We start from the raw sequence: 25,535 nt of genomic DNA, 5'->3' as shown, positions 1-25,535 counted from the left end.
AGCGGCACCTATACGTACGCCGGAATTGAAATGAAGACGTTAATTAATTTCAAGAAAACTTGTCCTAAATCGCTGCTTAGGTAAAATTTTAAGCAAAATTTACTAAATCCATAAACATGGATATACCTCTTGCAGTTCCCTCATTCAACGTATTTCCCAGAATTAATATTTTCTGCAAAATTTCTCTTAGTTTGCTGGAGTTGCGAACCTGAAGAAGCACGAAGAAGATGCTGTGAGGGTTCGTCGATGCACACCTGAACTCACTAGAATCCATATGTTTACCTCTTCACATGCGGAGTTTATAACAACCAAGTTTTGTTTTAAATTAGAAAGCTGGGAGCACGATAAATAAAATTAAATTAGAAGAAAAACATGGGAAATTTTGCACATATATTAAGTACTTCCTCCGTCCCAGACAAAGTGAACCATCTCTTTTATGCGACCGAGAATTATGTAATGTAGTTTTGTATGTAACTAAAGTAATAATAATGAAACATTAATGTATCACTTTGAATGAGAACGAAAGGAGTATTTCTCGTAAGTTTGTTGAGGAGTAATGAAGACCTAAGAGTTGAATTGAGTCTTGAAAACGAAAACGCGAAATTTAGCTTCCACTCGTGGTACCTTCATCAGTTCTAGGAAATACTAAAACATGAAATACAGAAAAATAAGTGTTTTAATTAGGAAAAATTAAACTTCATCAAACAATGCACCAAGAAAAAAATTAAATAAAATACTCCTTTTTTGTTATTAGTATTGAAACATTTCTTTTGGGCACATGCATTATTAAAGAATAAATATTTAGTAAATTAAGTTAGAATAGTACAATTAAATAGTAGGCACATTAAGTAGGTTAGAAAAAAGTAAGTACGATTAAATATTGGATTTTCAAAAAAAAAAAAATGTGACAATCCAAAAGAAATAAGACAAACCTGTTCACACTTTCCCAACATCTCTGGATCACTTGTGTATGCCTAAAAGAAATAATGCTAAATCAATGAAAGTGTAAGAGCTTCACTCACCACAGTTATTACAAATTCCAAGTTATTGTCTTTCAATATTTTACCTTGCGAAGATTCGTATCCTCTTCATTTGGACAAAACTTTATAAGATTTTCTACTTGATCAGCATTCAAATCTGTGTCATCCAATGAAAGTATCGCGGTCTATCCAAGAATATATAAATGAAACAGAATCGTTACCAAGTTGATATGTATAAGAGTGTGGAGTTTTTCAACACACTCCCGCACGTGTGTACCAGAATAAATATCGGATTTACACATGTGAAACAATGATCAATCATAAACTGAGACATGATCATTACCAAGTTGATGTATAATAACAATAGAGTTTTTCAACAATTTTAGTTATATAATTAACAAATGACAAGATATATGGACTACTAGCTAGTTTACCTTACCATCATATCAGGAATTGGCATTTTCACTTTTGATAGCATGATTTCAACATTATAGGCCCTCTTAAGATCAATCTACAAGATGCCATGAAACCATAGAATAAGAAAAATAATACTTCCATAGTAAAGTGATAACAATATAGATTAAGAGTGGCCTAGTACGATATACGACACCAAAACTGTCATATCTTATATTGTATCGAAGCTTCAGAATGAGTAAAAATCATATATTTACCTTATCGTTATTTTTTATATAGTTTTTACGATATACCAAATTTCGCTACGATGTATCGCAATACCGTTATATAAAATTTATCAGTATTACAATATATATTGAAAAAACAATATATATTAATATCGATATATATACTCTCTCTATCTCACTAAAGATGACTCACTTTCCTTTTTTATTTGTCCCAACCAAGATGACTTATTACTAAAAATGGAAACTCTTTTATCTCTACTTTATTCCCTCTCTCTTACTTTACTCTCTCCACTTAACACATAAAATAAAAATTGCATAAAAACCCGTACCGCCCAAAGAAGGGGTCATCTTCCTTGGGACGGAGGGAGTACGATATACCTTGAATTACAATACTTCATCCATCCCTTAAATATATGATTTTTTTTTCTTTCTCGTCTGTCCCTTCAAAATATGAATTTTCTAATTTAAGAAATTATTTTCGTTCTAATAAGAAAAAACTCCTTCTACACTGACAATACTTCAATCAATTTTTCTTCAATGTATCTCTTACTTTATCAATAGTGCAACTAAACTTGTATCCATCAAAAGTTTATACACTAACAATACTTCAATCAATTTTTCTGCTCTCTATCTCTTACTTTTTCAATTGTGCAACTAAACTTGTATCCATAAAAAATTCATACTAGTATATATCAAGGATGGAGGTATTATATTGTAAATTTGTAACTTAGGCATGCTTTGGCATATCATAGTATAAGAAAATTCATAATGTTAACATAACCAAATTTTTCCGTAAGTTATCATCGTACCGAAAATCATGATATACAAAAAATTTAATATTTTTCGATACGATATGTCCGGTATACTTGGTCTTTTTGGTTTGTATCCTAACATCTAAATGTTACACGCGTGTATATATCAGCTAGTATTTCATCATTATATAGTTTACCCCAAAAATAGATATTGGATTTACACTACTATTTTACCAGCTGGATTTTAGTAGGCTTAGCTGCAAGCTTCTTGGCTCCATTTTTGTCCGCTATTACACGAGAAAGAGTCTCAAGTTCTGAAGCATCAAATTCCGGTGCACTAGAATTAAATGGACATAAATTAGTAACTTCAATAAATCAAGAACATAAAAAATTTATTAAAAGGAATGCACATTTGATGATTATTTAATTACTTGTGTGTAAAAATTAGAACAAATCTAAGAAGTAGTATTTTGAAATATTTTATTGGAAAATGGGATTCATCTCAATAAAGAGATAAACTTATCGTAGAGACTAATTTTGAGGGAGGGTCCAAAATAGAAATGTATAACAAGAGGATGTAAAATGCTCAAATAGATCATACTCCCTCCGTACCACTCTAAGTGCAACATTTTTTATTCGGCACATAATGTTATGTTGTATTGTTTTGTGAGTTAAGTGTAGAAAAAATAAAGTAACAGAAAGAAAAAGTAGACAGAGTGTTGTTTTCATTTTAAGAAATGTGTTAGTATATTAAAGTGAGATATCCGAAATGAAAAAATGTGTCACTTAGAATAGGACGGAGGAAGTAGAAGATAACAAATACATGCACAATAAGTGCAGCGTGTCTAACTTAAGAAATTTGATAAAGAGAGGAAAGTATTACACTTGAGGACTTCCTAGTTTCTGCAATAGTTCCCACACGCTTCCTTGTTGTGCTCGGCCCACCTTGATCCAGTAAAACGGCTTTAAATTAGATTTTTTTACATTAGGGTGTGACTGCCACCTACCATCACCGATCCCTTCACCAAGTGCTCTAGGTGGGGGTGGTGGACCTCCTCGTGGACCTACTGGTGGTGGTGGTAGTGGACCTCCTCGTGGACCTGGTGGCGGTGGTGGTGGACCTCCTCGTGGACTTGGTGGTAGTGGACCTCCTCGTGGACCTGGTGGCGGTGGTGGTGGACCTCCCCCACCTAGTGGACCTGGTGGTGGTGGGGGTGGTGGAACTCCTCGTGGACCTGGTGGCGGTGGACCTCCCCCACCTAGTGGTGGTGGACCTACTAGCAGTCGTGGACCAAGTGCACCTACAGGAGTGAGTAGTAGATGTGGGGCTCCTTCGGGTGGAGAGGGCGTTGGAAGGCCACCCTCAGGTATAAGCAAAAGAGGTGGGGGTGAAGATTGACTTGGTGGACCAAGTGCACCTATAGGAGAGGATGGTGAATGTGGGGCTCTTCCAGATGGAGGGGGAGAAGGAGAGCAACCCTCAAGTAGAGGCAAAGTATGTGGGTGTGAGAGTTGACATGGTGGACTTCCTCCTCCCAGTGACAATGGTGGACCAAGAGAACCTACAGGAAGGGGTGGTGGATGTGAGGCCCCTCCAGATGGAAGGGGAAGAGAAGGTCCACCCCCAAGTAGAAACAAAACAAGAGGGGTTGAAAGTTGATTTGGCGGACCTAGTGGATCAAGTGCATCTATAGAAGGGGGTGGTAGATGTGGGGCTCGTCCGGATGGAAGGGGAGGAAGAGGGTCACCTTCAAGTAGAGGCAAAGGAGGAGGGGTGAAAGTTGACTTAGTGGACCAAGTTCACCTATAGGAGTGGATGGTGGATGTGGGGATCCTCCGGATGGAGGGGAAGGAGGAGGGCCACCCTCTAGCAGAGGAGGCGAAGAAGGTGAGGGTGAAAGTTGACTTGGTGGGCCTCCTCCTCCCAAAGGACATGGTGGTGGACCTCCTCCTCCCGATAGACCTAGTTGCAGTGCTGGACCAAGTGCACCTATAAGAGGGGGTGGTGGATGAGGGACCCTTGGTGTCGATGGTGAACCAAGTACACCTATAGGAGGGGATGGTGGATGTGGGGCTCCTCCGGGTGGAAGGGGCAGAGGAAGGCCAACCTCAGCTAAAGCCGAAGAAGGTTGGGTTGAAGAATGACTTGGCGGACCAAGTGCATCCACTGGCGGGAGTGGTGGATGTGAATGTTTAGTTAGTGTAGTACCCATTGAAGGAGATGAAAAGGATTTGGTAGGTGTTTCGCAAAGCAAGGAGTCGTGAAAATATCATGAGATAATTCAAGGGATATTGATGTTGGTAGCAGATCACTAGTCATTCGTCATAGAGAAGGGAGAGATTATAAACTTCCCGATTAGAAGATAGTGAGGACAAGCAGCGCAAAAAGGAGATAGAAACGAACCCGAAGTTGAAGAATTTGATAACACTAGAGCCATGGTCACCCGGTGATGGTGGAAGTGGTGGTGGTGGGATGGTGATCCTGATATTGTATTCTTATGAATAAATTTTATAAATATGTCAAAGAATATCTTAGAAAATAATATTAACAATGTAGTTCGATTGTTTAAGTATTGAAACGATCTCATCATCGAAAATATCTCAAAACATTCAATTTACTATACTTCTTTTGAATTATAAAATCTCCTACAATTTTTTAAAATATTATTGGTGATTGTGGATACATAATGTTAATTGTAATGTGGTCAAAGAGGTAGAGTAATTCACTTTCCATTTTTAAACAAGTCTTTGCCATGTCACTATAGTTTGTTTGTCGTTTGGTTTTTCAAAAATAATTTTAGTGAAAAAATGGTTTTTTTACTTGTTGTAGGTACAAATGTGTTTTATTTCCAAAGGGGCGATGTGTTTATGCTTGAAATGGCACCATGTGCTGCTTTATGTTGAAAGCCTAAGTTGGATTCCGTCGGGCGAAGTAATCCTAAGAAGTAAGAATTCATTAATTGTAAATTAGTGTGGCACAAGTTTTAATAAAATGGATTTAAAGTAAATGAAAAGAGTTTTTAAATTGATATAGTAAGGGCGATGTAGTAGAAAGAGTAAATAACTTGACACTCCATCGAAGATTAAGTCCAAATCCACAGGATAATGTTTATTTTAGCAACATATTAATTCTTAATTACTTGTTAATTGGAGTAGCAGATAAAATCCATTTCAATAATAACAAATCTATGCTAGGTCAATCTACCGTCCTTATTTGAAATAGAAAATCTTGACTTCGGTCAAAGTAAACATTCCATAATAAGAACTATTTCAATAATAGAGAATCTTGTGTCTGATAAATAGGATTCTTCCAACCCAATCCTCCATTGTTACTCCAATTACTCTACGACTATTTCGACATAAGTAATCTACAATTAATGCAATATTTGGAAAAATAATCCAAAACATAGACACGTATGCATACATTTAGATTATTTTTAATTATATAACTCTAAAATAAATGAGTTATCTATCCTATCAAATTACCCCTTCGAATAAACACTTGTTTGGTTTGTAGGTCATTTTCTCCTTGTTTTCGCGACTACACCCGATATAATGAATTATGTGACCTTTTTTTGGAGTACAAGATTTATCATTTCAACATGTAAATTCGGGTGCATGATACAAACTACAAGATTTTTTTTTTGTAGTACAAGATTTATCATTTCACTACATGGAGTAATACTATTCCATATACAGTATCAAGTAATTGTCTTTCTATAATACCATAATGAAAAACTGCAATTTATGTTTTGCTTCAAGGCGAATATGATATTGAGAATTTTTCCGGAAACACAATTGGTTTCGAAAGGATTAACAAAAGTGCTAGAGCTATAATCAATAACACTATAACCAAAAAAAAAATCAATCAAAATCCAACATCTCTTTATAACAAAACCAATTACTACCCAACCAATGCTTTTTCCCTTGATGAATGAATGAATGATATATTCTAATAAAAAATCAATGGGAATACCTAAAACTTACTCAAAAAAAAATGACTATATTTTCTATATTTGACTAACAGCCTATTCTCTTATCCACTCTTTCACTTTACCTTTACTGCTGTACAACAAAATATATTGGAAGGTTCTCTTCTTTCTATGCTACAACAAAGAATCAGTATGGATGTTATTGCTTTATACATGAAACATTTTCGCATCAGCAATCTGCATTATAGTTCCCATGATATCCTCATATAGCTGACGTCAGAACACAGGTCGGATTTTGCCTGGCTCTGCTTCCACTAGGACGGGAGAGCTCAATCAGCCCCAATCAATCCAGCCCGTATTCAACATTTATCTCGGGGATAGATAAGAGGGCCGAACATACCTCTGATCAGTGGCCCGGCCAGAAATATAGCTTTGAGGGAGCTGAATCGAATATTTTCAGCTACTGGGGGTGCTCGAGCCCCCTCCAGCTCAGTGCTCTGCCTCTGATGACTTGGTTTGTGAAGAATCCCTCCTCTGGTAAGTACATCCCCGAGACTAGCATATCGGCTGCCTGCATCATCCAAAGCAGCCGCTGGCACTCTTGTAACAGCCCCAGTTGGTTATGCAAAAGGATCGACAGCCTCCTCCAGGTTCCTTTTCGGAAGTGCAAATCTGGTTGTTCCAGCAGGGGCTGTGCTACAATTGTTCTCATATTTTAGTTTTACAATATTTACACCTTCGACGCGTTCTCTGCGGCTTCAGCCTCCTTCTGAGCCTTCTTCCTGTCTGCTTCAGCCTGCTTGCTGTTTTCTTCGCAGGCTGTCTGGAACAGCTTCACGAAGTTCGAGAGGGTTTCAGTGACTGGATACATTAAAACACACTGGCTCAGCAGGCTGAAATGTGAATGTCACACAAGAAAAAGAAAAGGGAAAAAGGGGGCACAAATATTTAACACTGTTCTCACAAATGTCATAACTGCAACATTTTGGCACCAAACAAAAATGCCGAGTCGAATTTTTTCGAGATTGGAAAACCAGTCAGATGTGAATTTATGGATATATTGCTCAAAGGTTGCGCAACATTCTTATGTTTAAACGCAACCACATTTTTGGGGAAAACGTTGCATTTTCCTATATTTTTCAGAAAAAAAGAATGGATTATTTCCAAGTTACCTTGTTCGAGAGGGATTCGGTTAGGATCTTCGCCAAAGTACATAGCCACTGCTTCAGCATTTTTACCCTGCCAAACGCTTCAAATGATGAATAACCACATTACCAAAGCAAATAAATTCTGAGGCTGTCACATGATAATATAGGTCAAATTTTACCGCAACAGCATATGTGTTCATTACATTGGTCACTTCACTCTCAGCAGAACCAATAAATTCCTTCAGAGTCTGCCAAACACATCAACATGAAAATTCAACAACTTCATGATTCGGAAAATTGTGTTAGCATGTATAAGATGCTCTAATGTGTACCCTGTGAAAAACTTCGGAGATAGGACCATCATGTTCCGAAGCATCCAATTCCTGCTTCACCTTCTCTAAACCCTTGGAGATAGATGTCATTTCATCTGCCAACGACTTTAGTTGAATCTGCGGAAAGGGAAGTCGTTTTCAATTCTAGGGTATCTACAAAATCAAATTTAAGTATCATCTTGTGGTGTAGCTGAGAAAGAACCTTGGTGGAAGCCTCCAGGTTAGGAAGATCATTGTAAAAGTCTAGAAGATCTGGATTCTTAGCAGCAAGGGACTATAAAACAAAAAAACAGTTTCAAAATGTGATCCTCTGTTCATAATGTGTTTTTGGTCCAATATAGATATTAAACATACATGAAGAATAAGTTAAAAATAAAATATGCAGATACCTTACAAAGAAAATGCATAAGTGTCATTTTGCTAGTGGTTGAACGTGTATCCGTCAGTTTCAAAAGACTATCCAGTTTGTATCCGACGGCGGCACCTACATTGCAGAGAAAGTTTTCATAATTTCGGCATTTACTAATTCCATAAATACGGATATACCTCTTGCAGTTCCCTCATTCAATGTATTTCCAAGAACTAATATTTTCTGTAAAATTTCTTTTAGTTTATCGGAGTTCCGGACCTGAAGCATGAGGATGATGTCAAATTCATTCCCAGTGATTAAAACTACAAACCATGAACTCACTAGAATCCATCTGTTTACCTCTTCACAGGCGGAGTTTACGATAACCAAGCTTTCTTTGAAATCAGAAAGCTGGGAGCATGATAAATAAAATTAAATTAGAAGAAAAACATGGGAAATTTTGCAGAATTTACTAAGTCTCGAAGTTTGTTAGCATCAATCAGACCTGAGAGTTAAATTGAATCTTGAAAAGGAAAGTCTTCAATTTAGTTTCCATCCGTGGTGCCTTCATCAGTTCTAGGAAAAACTGAAACATGAAAACTGTTACAAACAAAAATGAAGCTTTGCTGAAAAATTATGTGATTTGATTAGGGACAAAAAACTTCATTTCATCAACCAGAGCACCAAGAAAAAAATAAAATAAAATAGCATAATGGTGTAAGTTAGGGTCCAGTTCACAGACCTGTTCACACTTTCCCAACATCTCTGGATCACCTGTGTATGTCTAAAAGAAATAATGCTAAAAATCAATAAAAGTGACAGCTTCTTAGATCACAGTTGTTACAAATTCACAGTTATTGTCTTTCAATATTTCACCTTGAGAAGCTCCATCTCCTCTTTTTTTGGACAAAACTTAATAAGACTTTCCACTTGATCAGCATCCAGAACTGTGTTATCCAGTGAAAGTACCGCGGTCTGTGAAAGCAAACCATGCATGATATTAAAAGAAAATTGTGACAATTTTCTAACTAGTATAAAGCTTTAAATAGTTTCACACAATTTCCTGGCCTGGCCATAAAACAAATTTGTTTTGAACAAATCCATTATGTAATTAACCAATGTAAACACAAACAAATGACAGAAAAGATGCACTAGTTTAGCTTACCATTAGGTCAGGAAGTGACATTTTCACTTTTGTAAGCATGATTTCAACGTTATAGGCCCTCTTTAGGTCAATCTACAAGATGCCAAACCATAGAATAAGAAAAATACTATATCTTGTTTATCCAAGCTAAGGCAAAGTAAATGATCACAATGTGAAAAGTATTATCAGCTGGTAGCCTGGTATTTCTCCGCTGTATAGTTTACTCCCAAAAAGAAACGATTGAAGAAAAAAAATTATTGGATTGCCAATACTACTTTACCAGCTGGATTTTGGTAGGCTTAGCTGCAGCAGCGTTCTTGGCTCCATCTTTGCCTTTGTCTTTTCCCGGGGCTGTTGCACAGAAAAGACTCTCAATTTCTGACGCATCAAATTCTGGTGCACTAGAATTAGAGGGCAAGAAATCAGTAACTTCAAGGAATCAGAAGCTACAAAAGGAAATAAACAACAAACTCATGTAAAACTTAAGTCCATGAACATGGATGATATTTAATTCATGCAGTATAGGCATTAAAAACAAAGCAACGGGCATAGTTCATATAGATCAACGCATAATGTTATTCACTAGAATTAGAGGACGGGATTTTGGTAACTTAAATAAATCAAGAACAGATTTAATTCATTCAAATGAATGCACATTTGAAAATTAGTTAATTAATTTTCAAAACAATATCTTGATATTATTTTGGAAGGAGGGTGAAAAATGCCCAAAGAAATTATAGAAGATAATGAAGATACACAATAAGCGGAGCATGTCTAACTGAAGAAATTTAACAAAGAGAGGAAGAGTAGTACACTTGAGGGGCTCCTTGTTTCTGCAATTCTTCCCACAAGCTTCCTTTTAGCGCCCGGCTCACCTTGCTCCAGTGAAGCGGCTTTAATTTAGATTTTTTTACTGCAAGGCGTGCCTGCCCCCTTAAAGCACCAATCCCTCTACCTACTCCAGGTGGGGGTGGTGGACCTCTTTGTGGACCTGGTGGTGGTGGTGGTGGACCTCCTCCTCCCGGTGGACCTGGTGGCGGTGGTGGGCCAGGTGCACCTCGAGGAGGGGGTAGTGGACGTGGGGCTCCTCTAGCCAAAGCGTGTGGTGGAGGTGGTCCACCTCTTCTAGGCAGAGGGGGTGGTGGAGGTGCTCCACCAAAAGGGGGAGGGGGAGGGGGAGGGGGGCGGGGGGCTCCTCTATTAGGTTGAGAGGGGGTGGAAGCCCAGGATGTTGGGGGAGGTAATGTTCCTGAAGCAGAAGGTGGGGGTGAAGGTTGAGTTAGTGTAACACCAGTCGCAAGAGATGGAAAAGGTTGAGTAGGTGCTCCAAACAACGCAAGGGGTTGTGAAAATCCTGGAAAACCAGGAGGTATTGGTGTTGGTTGTGGAGCACTAGTCATTTGAGGTAGAGACTGTGGAAGATAATAAACTCCCTGATTAGGAGGTAGTGATGGATAAGCAGCGTGAAAAGTATATGGGAATGGACCTGAAGTTGAAGAGTTTGATAACACTAAAACCATTTTACACCAAATTGGTGGTGGAGGTGGAGGTGGAGGTGGTGGGGTGATGGTACTAGTATTCTCCATGATCGATGAGATAGGAGGTATTGGTACTGGAGGATGATTTTGGTTTCCTTGCAAATTTATGGCTAAGCTAGAATCTACAGACAATGATGGGGGAGTCGAATCCTGGAGAGATGGAGACGATGCCAGTGCAGGTGGGGCTGCCGGTGAATAAGTAGTAGTATGAGTAGATGGAAAGGGTGGAGTTGGAGGTGGAGGCGGAGGTGAAGGCGTGGGAATGGATTTGGCCTGAGATAGAGACCTAGGTGGAGGTGGAGGGTGAGGTGGAGGCATATGCATAGGATGAGGCGGAGGCGTGGGAATAGACATTGGCTGAGATGGAGGTGGAGGTGGAGGCATGGGAATGGATGTGACCTGAGATGGAGACTGAGGTGGAGACATGGGAGCGGAGGCCAGCTGAGGCAGAAGGTGAGGTGGAGGCATAGGCGGAGGCGTGGGAATGGGCATTGGCTGAGATGGAGGCGGAGGTGTAGGCATAGTTGTAGTCATGGGATGAGATGGAGGCAGAGATGGAGGCATGGGAATGGATGTCGGGTGAGATGGAGTTGTGGGAGTGGGGGTCGGCTGAGATGGAGACGGAGGCGAAGGCACATCCGTAGGAGTGGTCGTGGGCTGAGATGGTGGTGAAGGCACAGGCAAAGGAGCGGTGGGCGCAGATGAAGTTGGAGTAGAAAGCGGAGACACATCCGTAGGAGTGGTCGTGGACTGAGATGATGGTGAAGGCACTGGCGAAGGAGTGGTGGGCTCAGATGAAGTTGGAGTAGAAAGCGGAGACACATCTGTAGGAGTGGTTGTGAACTGAGATAGAGCAGGTGTGGCTGGAGATGGAGGCGGAGGAGGAGGCACAAGTGTATATGGAGATGGAGGCGAAGGCGGAGGCGGAGGAGAGGTTGTGGGCTGAGATGGAGGTGGAGGTAGAGGCGGAGGCAGATGCACAGGCGTAAGAATGGTTGTAGGCTGAGATGTAGGGGGAGGGGGATGCACAGGCGTAGAAGTGGTAGTGGGCTGATACAGAGGCAGAGGCGGAAACACAGGCGTAGGAGTGCTCATGGGCTGAGATGGAGGCAGAGGCGTTACAGTGGGAGTAGGAGTGGGCTGAGCCGGAGGTGGAAGCTTCCTAGGTCGAGGCGGAAGCTGCATAGCAATAGGTGGTGGTGGAGGCGGAAGTGACAAGCTCAGTTCTTCTTCACAAGGAATTGATGTGGGAAGTAAAGCATGTATTTCTGATAATGATTCTGAAGGAGGAGGTGCTTCTGATGGAGGAGGAGAGATGGGAGATGGAGAAGTGTTTTTGGTACGTATCTCCACTAGACTAAGTTCACAAGGCTTTATGACTTTCGATTTAGATGGAGAAGTTGGGGCAGCAGCTGCTTCGACTGCTGATGAGTCCGGAAACCATGGAGAAGTACAGTGGGATGCAGGAGCAGATTGGGGCTTTCTTTTCACCCTATACACAGAATCCTTGCCGAGAACCAATAATGCTGGAGCACTGTTATGTCTCGACCAAGGATAATGTATGTGCATTGAATTCGTGTAAGAACCTTTGTTAGAAGGTATCCACCTCGCTACAACATCTGGTGAATCTTGCTCCTTATTTTTCTTACTTGTAAAAACTGCATCTAGATCGGATCTTGATCTGTACACAGGCTGTTTCATATGGGCTATTGAAAAACCCTTGTGCTCATTATTATCATCACCTAACTTCAGTTTTGCACCCTCCTTTTCACTTTGTTTGTTGCCATCTTCTTCAAACTTGTTGCTCGTACCATCAGCCTTATATAAGGTTTCAGCGTCGGTGGCTACCTCAGAAAATACATACGCATCTGGTTGGACTTCCCCATTATGCAATGAGTTGCTAATAGGATCCAGCGTGCTGCAACGAATACTACTGGTCTCATGTATAGTACATTCTTGAAACACCTGTTGTTCCGGTTCATCCTCCATGGGAATGCCGTGACGACCTTCATCAACCAGAGTTTTATCAACTTGGGTTTCATTAACAATGTCATCATCAACAATGTCTTGAAGACCCAGCTTGTGCTCATCATTATCACCACCTAACTTCTGTTTTGAACCCTCCTTTTCACTTTGTTTGTTGCCATCTTCTTCAAACTTGCTGCTTGTACCATCATCCTTATATAAGGTTTCAGCATCGGTGGCTACCTCAGAAAATACATACGCCTCTGGTTGGACTTCCCCATTATGCAATGAGTTGCTAATAGGATCCACCGTGCTGCCACAAATACTACTGGTCTCATCTATAGTGCATTCTAGAAACACTTGTTGTTCCACCGTGCTGCCACGAATACTACTGGTCTCATCTATAGTACATTCTTGAAGCACTTGTTGTTCTGGTTCATCCTCCAAGGGAATGTTGTGACAACCTTCATCAACCAGAGTTTTATCAACTTTGGTTTCATCAACAATGTCGTGAAGACCCTTGTGCTCATCATTATCACCACCTAACTTCTGTTTTGAACCCTCCTTTTCACTTTGTTTGTTGCCATCTTCTTCAAACTTGCTGCTCGTACCATCATCCTTACATAAGGTTTCAGAGTCGGTGGCTACCTCAGAAAATACATACGCCTCTGGTTGGACTTCCCCATTATGCAATGAGTTGCTAATAGGATCCACCATGCTGCCACGAATACTACTGGTCTCATCTATAGTACATTCTTGAAACACTTGTTGTTCCACCGTGCTGCCACAAATACTACTGGTCTCATCTATTGTACATTCTTGAAGCACTTGTTGTTCCGGTTCATCCTCCAAGGGAATGTCGTGACGACCTTCATCAACCAGAGTTTTATCAACTTTGGTTTCATCAACAATGTCGTGAAGACCCAGCTTGTGCTCATCATTATCACCACCTAACTTCTGTTTTGAACCCTCCTTTTCACTTTGTTTGTTGCCATCTTCTTCAAACTTGCTGCTCGCACCATCATCCTTATATAAGGTTTCAGGGTCGGTGGCTACCTCAGAAAATACATACGCCTCTGGTTGGACTTCCCCATTATGCAATGAGTTGCTAACAGGATCCACCGTGCTGTCACGAATACTACTGGTCTCATCTATAGTACATTCTTGAAACACTTGTTCTTCCACCGTGCTGCCACGAATACTGGTCTCATCTGTAGTACATTCTTGAAGCACTTGTTGTTCCAGTTCATCCTCCAAGGGAATGTCGTGACGACCTTCATCAACCAGAGTTTTATCAACTTGAGCTACATCAACCTGGGCACTAACTTCAATTGGATAGTCATCAGATGCCACCATGTCATCCTGCGCATCAATGAAACTACTAAAGATCTCCTCTGCCTCAAAGAATTCCTCAGGAGTGGCAACTTCTGTTTCACTGTCTTCGTCATCTTTGTTCACAACTTCTGTGGTGATGATGGGCAGGAGAGAAGATTCATCTGAGAAGTGAACCTGATAAAGAGAGGTAGGTTTCAACAAGTAAGGTAACAGAAACTGAGACACTTGATGCAAGCAATACAAAATTGTACCTCTGCTTTGAATTCCCTCGAGATAAGGTCCTTTACATCCCAAAGAACATCTACTTCGCTGTGGGTCAGCATCAAAATATTTTCCCGTACAAATTCAGTATGGAACATGGTTCTAAAAATAATTTTCTCACTCACTAGATCATCCTCCAAATGGATGCATTCAAGGACAACATCTCCTTGAACACGGCAATGGATATCTATTGTTACTAGATCACACTCTTCCTGCAGTCAAAGATCATCATCAAAGCCTAGTTAAACCAAGAAATCATTAAAGTAAACAACCATTGTATCGAATTCAAATTTAACTTTTAAATGTAATATCATGTCATTACCTTTTGATAGTAAGGTATATCTTTAGTCACTTTAGAAGATGAAAACAAAAGCTTTGTGCTTATACTGGACAATCTGGAAGAAAATTCATGACCATATACTCGTACTACTGGTCGACATCCTTGTCCTTGGTCATATCGAGGAAGGGCTTGGAGTATTATGCAATCCACGGCCAGAGGTGCATCCGATGTTACCCAATCCAACATAGAATTTCTTCTACTGATGTATTGAAGATACCTGAGTTGAGACGGTTGTGGATTCAAAGGAGTCAAAAGGGAAAGAAGGTCCTTGGGCGCTTGTTTGTATACCATCTCAAGTGTCTTCTCCTCACCAGTATATTGTTTCCTGTAAAGAAGAAGGCCAGCTAGCATAAATGCAAGCAGAGGCCATCCTCCCCTTTCACAAAGCAATAAAAGAATATTATGCTGGCCCTCAACCGTCAACCAGTTCTCACTCGATCGCAAGAAGTGGTTGATCATCTCCATAGGTAACAGTGGACACCTTTCATACTGCTGAGGGTAATCCATGACCGTCATACCATTTTGAGCTAACAGATCAGAAAATAGGCTCCTACCATCCCCGTCTTTGAAATTCAAAACCATGAAAGTTCCATTAGGGAAGTAATTATGCAGCTGAGCTACAATCCTATTCATGTATGTCCTGTACTCACCCTCGTCAGGCACATGAGTGGAGAAGCAGCAATCAAACACTGCATTGAGAACAAAAAACAAATGGCATCATCATTTTGTTGTAATTTACAATTCCAATTTTCATACAATAGTACCATTCAAAACTCTGTACTCTATAACCAAGTATTGCAAAGGTGAGACCCCATTAAAGCTTGCAGAACGTCATGAAGCAAGAAAAGTTTATATGATCGTCCACTTTAACCATGTCATTCAAATGCAATCCCTCATTTTCAAATAGTAATACCAAAACCAGCTCAAATACAACATTGTCAAGATGCCAAAATACCCTAAACTACTTGTTGCACCATATAACTCCGTCTCAGCACAATATCACACCTCACAGGAAATGAAGAATCAACTCAAATCATCAGGCTCAAAATTATTACTACCACAAAGTTTTGAACTACAAATTTATCCAAGGACTTCAAAATCACAATTCCAATCTTCATATAACAATACCATTCAAAATCCATACTCTATAACCAAATATTGGAAAGGTGCGACCCCATTACTGTTTGCAAAACATCATGAAGCAGGAACAGTTCATACAATCATCCACTTTAACCATGTCATTCAAATGCAATCCCTCATTCTCAAGTAATAATACAAAAAAGAAACAAGAAACCACAAGCGGGGGAAAACTTTGGTAGCATTCAATAGTAACAACAAATTTCCAACACAGTTTATACCTATATCCTCACAGGAAATGAAGGATCAACTCTAATCACCAGGCTCAAAATTATCACTACCAAAAACAGTCTTGAACTACAAAGTTATCAAAGGACTTCAAAATCTACATGATTTAGGGGCAGAAGCCATGAAATAGTTCACTGATGCACTTATCCTTCCAATTTATCTCCAGCTACATTAACCACACAACAAAAACTAAAAGGCCATTAAAATGCAATCAAAGCATACCATACACCCTCTCAGTGATTTCCAGAAGTTGATCCGGCGGCTTCCGGTAGAAGAACCTTCTGAACAGCGCCATTCTAGCGGCGCTCTCTCACCCCTGATTGGATCCAAAACTCCTTCTCCCAATCCAATCCCTCGATTCCGTTCTCTCCAACCGCAATCAACGAAAACATCTCCATAACTCACTAACTAGCACCAAAATGCGATCACATCTTCACTACCGCCATACTGCGGGCTGAATTCGGTCAATTCACACACACAACCAATATGTAAGCAGGAACCTGCTAATTTCAGCTAAGGTTTTGGCCCCCGCAATCAACCAGTGTATTGTTGCAATGTGGGATAAATTGAGCTCGATTAACAGAGGGAAAATTGATTAATTCTGCAGGTCAACTGGAACAGTAGAGAATTGATCAATTCTGAGAGGGAAAACAATTATCCCCCGATTAAAATTGGATTTCGTTAACCTCACTTTTTCTAAAACAAATAATGTAAAGGGGAAGAGAGATCATGCAGCTGAGAGAGAAAAACCATGCGACCAATTCTCAGAATCGATTAATTCTGAGTTTAGGGTTTGAGGCAAAGGGGAAGTAAAATTGGAGATGAAATTGGAAGAAGATGGATTAATGCAGGAATAGATGCAACGATGCATGCAGAGGAGAGAGAAGAAGATGGTTTTCGTTTTTTTTATTATTCCATAATTTTTAGTATATTTTTCTCAATTATTTATAATTATGCATAAATAATTTAGCTTAATTATGTATAATTTGAAACCAAAATACTTTAGCTTAATTTTATAATTGTTCAATATTTTCCAGGCATTGGTGACTAACATACAAATTTTTTTAAAAAAATTGAATTTTGTCCGTGCATATATAATTTCCAGAGATCTAGTAGTCTATAAATTGTCACGTGTTGTAATTTCGTTTTATTATTTAATTTAAAAAGATAAGAAGAAGGAGTATCAAATTTGGGAATTTGGACAAACTGTTAATATAGTGTATAAAAAATATCAATGCGATTCCTTGAATATATCAACATAGTTTAGCATTGACATTGTATATGTATTATATTTACATATTTTGATAGCTACTTTGAAATTAAACTTCTTCTTAAAAAATAAGAAAATTCAAGAATTTTTTTAATATTTTAACATTGGAACCTATGCAATTGAGATCTTGTTAGAATCCTTATAAAATTACATTTAATTTGATATATGTTGTGTAAAATTTAAATTGAGATTATAATTATTTAAAGTTTTGAGATATTTTTTATAAATTAATTATAATTTGTTAATTGACATTAATACACCTCATTGATATTTTTTGTATATTGCATTGATACAGGCAGGATGATCTCGTGCCATGATTTAATGATTCAATACAATATCATAAGCTATAAAATATTTTTTTAGAAATTATTGGAAAGTTGGTAGTACAATTATTCGCAATGCGATTTTAGTGATATGTTGTAGTGATCTGATTATTATTACTACTAGTGTCACGCCCGTGCGATGCACGACTCATTTTAATTTTTTCATACTTGTTTCATTATGTAAAATAAAATTTATGAAATGATAAACAAAAGAATATTCGGCATCCTCTTTGAATTATACTTTTTCAATCACATTAACCCCACATGGCCACATCGCTTATCATTATTTCATATAATGTAAATACCAGAACAAAATTCTTATTATTATAGTACTTATTAAATATATAATTTATTCAATAAATTGCACGGTTGCAAATTAATATACATTAAACATATTATTTGGCTTGTGATTTTAGAATTTATGTATTATGCATTTTTTATTATTAATATTATTATAAAAATAACAACAACAACAATAATAATTAATATTTTGTTAAATTTCATATTGTATCATGCAATTTATTTAAGTTGATAATCCCACTTTAATACATTCTGAAAAAAATAATTTCGCATAATATATATTTTTATTATACATCCAATATTTCAATAACCTTGACAACGGAATGATCTAAATCTTTCAATTGGGACGTAAATTTACCCCATTGACATCAATATTATTGAAAGTGGTAATTAATAGATATTATATGTGATTGTAGATTAGACTTTCTAAGCTAAACTAATCACCATTTAATAAATTTCATTAATTGAAAATTAGTTAACAATAAAGTATTAATTCAACTCTATTAATCAAGAAATAGTAGATTAGAAAGCAAATGAAAAATTCAATAAATTCAATAAAGTTAAAATATGTTTTCCACCACCACTTCTCTTTTGCTCTAATATGTTTCCATCTTACCTTCTCCCTCAATCATTTACATTCGCTTCCATCTATTTCCAGCAACTTTCATATTTTCTGGTAATCATCTCATCACTTTTTTCATCTCGCATTAGAATCATCTTCCTCATCAAGCCAGTTATGGAATTTCAAACAAAAATCAATCACATATCCTATATTGTAATTTGTTTGGGGACCACAAGAGTTTATGATATAAAATTGTGCAAGAAGGTCAATATTGAAAAATCACAATACACAAAGTTCATGACTATAAAATTCCAAAAAAATACTCATTAATTTCAAAACAAAATTCCGCGATTCGCATTCCTTGTTAAATTTGAGTACACGCTCCCAACCTTCCTTTTTCTTACTTTTTATTATTGGAATTGTGATTGAATCGTGAATGAGTATTTATAGAGATTTGTTCTGTTTAATATTGTAATTAAGAAGTCTCTTCTTATTCCTATATTAATTAGGATTAATTATAAAATAAAGAAAAGACTAATATGTAATTATGTAGAATAAAGTAAAGAGACCCCCCAATTCAATTGATCCTTCTTATTTCTTCAATTGTTTTCAAATTTATTTTATTTTATTTTTTAAAATATTTATAATATTGAAATAAAAATAATTGGAAAGAGTTCAACGTTTGCTAAACGCCTAAATTCAATTACTCTATAATTTAAAAATTAATGCGGAAAATTAATATTTGAAATAATTAATGGGTTCAAAGATTAATCCATGGCAGTTACTAAATTATCATCTTTCTCTAATGGCACGTCCAGTTTGAAGTAATTGTGCTCAAAATTTAATCCAATGACACATCCAATTCGTAACTGAATATATTTATTACTGCATCAATCTATCAAATATCCACACTATTATCTACAAATTAACGTAATCCTGATTGTCTATATATCAAATTCACCTAAACAAATGGTGTAGGTAGTGCTCAATTTATTAGGTAACTGCCATATTAATTATTGATTAGTGTATGTTCAATTGATTAGGTAACTGCCATATTAAGAAAAATACTCAGATTAGTCCAAACCTTATCAATATATAATTTCACACCTTATAAATACTCTAAACCAAAGCCAAAACTCGTCTTTTATAGATGCATAGACGTGTCTTCCAAAATCCATATATTAATACGCCCACTTAAAAAATGCTTTTCACAATACAAATGAAATAGAACAAATTAATTTCCTGTTACATTTTCTAATTGATTTCTAGACTTTTTCTGGTTTTTCTTTCTATCAGTTTTTAGGCTAAATCAGAAAAGTAAGCATGCATTTCCTATTGGAGTACTATATTGCACTATCCTAAACAACTTTCCCAGAACTTTATTATTTTGTTTATTTTTTTAATTTCTGACAAATTTCAGTCTATATAAAAATAGATGAGCATAAAAAAGACTCAAACTTTTGCAATGCTCATTCCTCCAAATCCTTCTTTCTTCCATTAAGGCAAGTATTATTTTCCTTGCATGAAAAAATATTATTAATGTGTTCTGTTTTGATTTTTATGTTGTTCTGTCTCACATTTACTTTCTCTTTCAAATTAATATTTCATGATTGAATGATTATTTACCAGTAGAATGATACTAACTGGAACTCATGCAGATTAACACCAAATATTAGTTTTAATTAGTATTTATGTAATGAGTAGTAAAACATTTATTCACTCTGTTGTGAGATAGTACTAATTTTCATCCATTTTTAGTGTTAATTTTTATTTTTTTCATGATAGATAAATATGGCTACAGATGAGCAAAAACCAGACCCCTCACTTCTTAAACTTCAGGTTCTAACCTTATTTTTGGCTTTATTTTTTTCAACGGCTTAGATTTAATTAATACTCCATTTTACATGCTTTATTTGTGGCTACAAACATCATTTTCCGTACCTTCAAAATGTGCTTAACTTATTCAAGTAATCTGTATGAATACAACAGAGTCATAGTACAAAATGTAGCTAAAAATAATAGTTCAAAATCAAATCCTATACTTTTCTGATGCATCTTTTTACATTAGTATCCTTCTATACTTTCTGATGCATCTTTGGAGTGTAACCGGAAAATAAGCTTCAAGGCTTGGTTGGTCGAACGCGCAGCCTCTAAAGAGGGCGTTCCTCGACAATCGTCTAAAACTCAGACACCACCACCTGGACCACTTATGATCAAAGATGTGAGTATTTTTCTCATCACTTTCTTCCCGAATCCTCTTCTTACACTGGTTCATGCAACAGGAGCCTTGGCAGGGTCCGCCCGGATTCTCACCCGCTGACTATCTGAATCCAGCAGCCCGAGATTCGACTGAACCAAGGAACAAACTTCAAACTCTTCCTCCATCAAAAGAGGTAACAAAACATTTGTTTTTAACCATACATGATTCATTTTAGCCTAACTTTTCCTCATCTCAAAGGCCATCGTCCCAAAAAGGCCTCTTCCGTTGCAAGGTCCACCGGGACTATCACGCGATGAGCATCTGAATCTACCGTGCAACAAAGCTCAAGCTCATCCTCCATCAAATGAGGTAACAAAACATTTGTTTTTAACCTATTTTTTCCCATATATGATTCTTTTTAACCTAACTTTTCCTCATCTCAAAGACCATCGTCCCAAAAAGGCCTCTTCCGTTGCAAGGTCCACCTGGAATATCACGCTACGACCATCTGAATCCACCGTGCAACAAAGCTCAAGCTCATCCTCCACCAAATGAGGTAACAAAAATTTTGATTTGTAACCTATTTTTTCCCATATATGGTTCAGTTTAGCCCAACTTTTCGTCATCTCCCAAAGAACATCGTCCCAAAAAGGCCTCTTCCGTTGCAAGGTCCACCGGGAATTTCACGCGACGAGCATCTGAATCAACCACCAAATGAGGTATAACGCATTTATTTTTAACCTCTTTTTTCCCATATATGGTTCTTTTTAACCTAACTTTCCCCTGTCTCCCAAAGACCATCATCCCAAAAAGGCCTCGTTCGTTGCCACAGGAGGCGTGGCAAGGTCCACCCGGAATACCACGCAACGAGCATCTGAATCCACCAAACGAGGTAACAAACATCTGTTTTTAGCCATACATGTTTCATTTTTTGACCTATTGTTTCCCCATCTCTCAGCTGCCATTTTCAAGAGGAAATCCATCTTCGAGGCCCAATCCGTTTCTCCCAAAGACCATCGTCTCAACAGGGCCTCATTCATTCTTGAAGAGGAAAGCTACAACGCCCAAGAAGCCTGCCACACCACCACCTCCTCCCAGCAAGATGAGCAAGCCCGCGGAGAATTTGGTCTGCGATCTCTGCAAGGCCAGCTGCTCGAGCGCCTTAGTAATGCAGCAGCATTTGAGAGGGCGGAAGCACAAGGCCAAGATTAGCTTCATGAAAAGGAAGAGGGAATCCAACACCACCACTGTCTCGAAAACTAGATGTGACCTCTGCGAAATCTGGTGCAGCGACGCTGGTGCATTGCAGATGCACTTCAAGGGGCAGAAGCACACGGCCAAGGTGCAAGAGCTGCAGCTGTGCAAGGAGAGGGGCGGGCACAAATCCTCGAAAGCGCCTATAGTCTGTGAGGTGTGCAGAGTTCCTTGCATGAACCAAGACGCGTTCGAGCAGCACCTCAAGGGCAGGCAACACGGCGTTAAGCAAGACCTCAAGCGCCGCAGACTCCTTTGAACATCCAACCTCTATATATGCATCTATCTATCTATCTTGACTTTGTTAAATTTTCAGACTAAAGCAACTGTGTTTTTTCTACTTTAAACAACTAAATTTCCTAGTTTTTCTGTGATTAAGTATCATCTATATAGCTTTTAAATCACTATTTTAAATAATGAAGCTCTCTTATTTTATTTGGAAAGACAGGAGAATGATAATTGCCATAGAAAATGTTGGTTTGGAAAATGATAAGCAAGACTAATTGTTGCTAAAAAAAATCCATTGCAAAAAATGGAACCAATAGAGTCAAAAAAATTCCCTACTTAATTCAGTGAACACCATTAATCTAATCTTGTGCAAAAAAAAACATCTAAATAAATTACTGTAGAATAATTAAATATAATGATTCCTATTTAATTGATGTGAGTAATGGGTTAGTTTTGTAACGCTTGGTCTAAACGGACCGTGCTAGATATTTATTCAGTTAGGTATGCAACAAAATTAGAGATATTGGTCCTTAAAATCATAAACTTTGCTTAAAATTTGGTATTTTTCATGAATTTTAAAATTGGCATATAGTAATATCACAAATTTTGCACTTTAGTTGGTGTTTTCCATGGCATATATATTAAACTAACTTACGAGGGTTTTTTTTATCATAACTTGACACAATTAAATTAACGTGGTTTTCAACGTGACTTTTTATCCTACATGTTATGAACTTAAAAGTGGTTTAAAATATCATAAAACGTATTACGGTTGCCTACGTAAAATAAAATTTTGATGAAAATACCTTATTTGAGTGAGTTTGGAAAATACCAAACAAAATGCAAAGCTTGTGATATTATAGACCAATTTTAAAGTTTATTAGGCAAAGTTCATGGTTTTAGAGCATCTTCAGCCATTACACAAAACTCAAACCCATTTTAGTGTAAATGTCACACTAAATATTGATTTTACTCCGACCATTTGCACTAAACTCAAACCCAAAAGGATATTCCCCACCCACTTGCTTTTCATACTTTACAATCATACCTATATATTTTATATAAATTATACATTAACCCCATACACATTTTCAACAACTTAAATTAAATTAAGAGTGAATTACATAAATGGTACCCGATCTTTCACTTTCGCACGTAAATGGTACCTGATATTTATTTTATATCGTTTTTGGTACTTATAAATCACATTTTTTGTACCTGATGCAATTTTCTTCCCAAAATGCCCTTTAAACAAATATATTTTCTCATTTATGTCATAGAGGGTATTTTGGACAAACATAAAATTAGTACCAAAATTGATATTATAATATCTTCTCTCATTCTCCTAATTCTTTATACTATTATAACTAATCAATATTAATATTAATTTTCATTTTTAATATCATTCAAATATACTTAAATATAACTATAGTTATAATTATATTTAATTATTATTGTTATAATACTAAAAATTGATAGTAATTAATAAATAATTGTAGTATAATTATATAAATTATGAATCACATAATATTATGTAATAATTATTATTATTATTATTTTACATTAAATTAGTAACTAATCAATATAGACTATTATGGTTATAATACTAAAAAATAATAGTAATTAATAAATAATTGTAGTATATATATATAAATTATGAATCACATAATATTATAATAATTATTATTATTATTTTACAGTAAATTAGTAACTAATCAATATAGATTATTATTGTTATAATACTAAAAACTGATAGTGATTAATAAATAATTATAGTATAATTATATAAATTATGAATCACATAATATTATGTAACAATAATTATTATTATTTTACATTAAATTAGTAACTAATCAATATAGCCTTGATAAAAATATAACATTGTGAATTGTATTTTTAGTTAGGTGTTTCAACCTTAAAATGAGTATTAAATAATTTAATAAAAAATATTCAATTGATTTAATTACTTTAAGTAATTAATTTAATTAGGTATTTTATTTTTTATTTATATTATGAATGCAATTAGATGTATTTATAAACCACTAAAAAGAAAGAAGAAAAAAGAAGGAAGAAGAAACATTTTACTAAGGAGAAAAAAAATAAAAGAAAGGAAGATAAAAAATACTAAAAAGAAAGAAGAAAATGAAGAAAAAGAGAAATAAGAAAGGAAGAAAAAATAATCACATATTTGGTACTATTTATGGAAATTTCCAAAAATATCCTCCAAGAAAAAAAATCACATATATGGTACATGGGGTTATTTTTGTCACTGGGTACCAAAAACGATATAAAATAAAGATTAGGTACCATTTATGTGCGAAAGTGAAAGACCAGGTACCATTTATGTAATTCACTCTTAAATTAAATACTAATATAATAGTTAAATTTATTAATTAATATAACTATATATGAAATCAATTACTTTAATAAATAAAAAATTACATGATTTAAAAAATTTAAAATAAACAATTCTTAATGTTGAATTATGTACGTAAATTGTCGTCCACAGATTTATATTCAAAGGAAAACTGGATTCTCTATTTGGGAACAAAATAAAACAAGTTATCGTATTTTTTATTTAAACAATAGATTAACTTTTTCTAATTATGCTGAATACTATTAACTTATAGTACAGTATATACTAATTATGGGCTAGCCCACTAATTAGTAAACAACCAAATAAAACCAAATTAGGTTAATAGTATTTGACAACATCTTCTACGCGCCTGCCGCTGCTTTCTTCTGTAAGTTTTCTTGTCCATAGCTTTTAATCTCTTTTCCTTCTCTTCTTCTATTTTGATAAATATGAATTGATTTGAACTTTATGCAATAACTCAAATTATGAAAACTCAAATCATGAAAAGTACTTTTAGATATTTTTTCTTCAAAAATCTATAATAAGATTGGTTTTACAATACTGTTGGAGGGATTATTCTACTGCATTTGTATTTTAAATTTTGCAGTACTATTGAAGATGGTCTTAGAGACCAATATCCCAAAAAATTACTAGTACAATTTTAAAATCAATTGTCACATTATCGCATATTTCTTTGGATAGATAATTGCAAAAATTCCAATGTCCGTAATTTATAGTAATTCAATTTTTGAAAAATTTGGCCGTCTTTACTAGGGTGTCAAAACGGGTAATCCCGTTACTCCACAAAATCGGCAGAATTGGGTTAGGCCCGAGATACCCTGTATGTATATAAGTAATTTTATTTTGTAATTTTAATACTTGCTAACTGGTGTGACTCAAAAATCATAATGTAATTTTTTTTATTAAGCTTTTTTTTAAAGTTTTGAACTTTTAATGTAG

General features: G+C 36.4%; 1 protein-coding gene and 1 pseudogene across 2 annotated transcripts; one reads left to right on the top strand and one right to left on the bottom strand.

Moving 5' to 3' along the window:
* Positions 1–6,210: 6,210 nt before the first annotated feature.
* LOC125199957 (formin-like protein 20) lies at positions 6,211–16,915 on the bottom strand (annotated as a pseudogene). Its single transcript, XR_016136728.1, has 17 exons — positions 16,305–16,915; positions 14,700–15,406; positions 14,368–14,589; positions 10,092–14,290; positions 9,559–9,679; positions 9,300–9,371; positions 9,011–9,109; positions 8,877–8,918; positions 8,640–8,720; positions 8,495–8,545; positions 8,332–8,413; positions 8,175–8,269; positions 7,988–8,059; positions 7,786–7,902; positions 7,633–7,701; positions 7,478–7,544; positions 6,211–7,166 (listed from the first exon to the last, which is right to left on the bottom strand). The product of XR_016136728.1 is annotated as a formin-like protein 20 (transcript).
* A 3,626-nt stretch (positions 16,916–20,541) lies between these two features.
* On the top strand, positions 20,542–22,354 carry LOC125199955 (uncharacterized). The gene is made up of 7 exons (XM_089067758.1): positions 20,542–20,758; positions 20,820–20,930; positions 20,996–21,106; positions 21,183–21,293; positions 21,373–21,456; positions 21,534–21,629; positions 21,696–22,354. The coding sequence occupies exons 1-7, from the start codon at positions 20,747–20,749 to the stop codon at positions 22,248–22,250; spliced, it is 1,080 nt and encodes a 359-aa protein (XP_088923884.1). The 5' UTR covers positions 20,542–20,746; the 3' UTR covers positions 22,251–22,354.
* Positions 22,355–25,535: the final 3,181 nt, after the last annotated feature.

The sequence above is a fragment of the Salvia hispanica genome, chromosome 3 (assembly GCF_029641045.1).
Source record: "Salvia hispanica isolate PSC_SH4W2 chromosome 3, Shi_PSC_v1, whole genome shotgun sequence".
Taxonomy (NCBI): Eukaryota; Viridiplantae; Streptophyta; class Magnoliopsida; order Lamiales; family Lamiaceae; genus Salvia; species Salvia hispanica.
Note: the sequence above shows the minus strand (reverse complement) of the source record. Positions and strands in the feature narration are given on the sequence as shown.

What these genes read in the sequence shown, in the direction of transcription:
- LOC125199955 (XM_089067758.1), top strand. An exon ending in TGAATCAACCACCAAATGAG is followed by an intron (nt 21,457 to 21,533) that starts GTATAACGCATT and finishes TGTCTCCCAAAG; the next exon opens with ACCATCATCCCAAAAAGGCC. An exon ending in ATCTGAATCCACCAAACGAG is followed by an intron (nt 21,630 to 21,695) that starts GTAACAAACATC and finishes CCCATCTCTCAG; the next exon opens with CTGCCATTTTCAAGAGGAAA.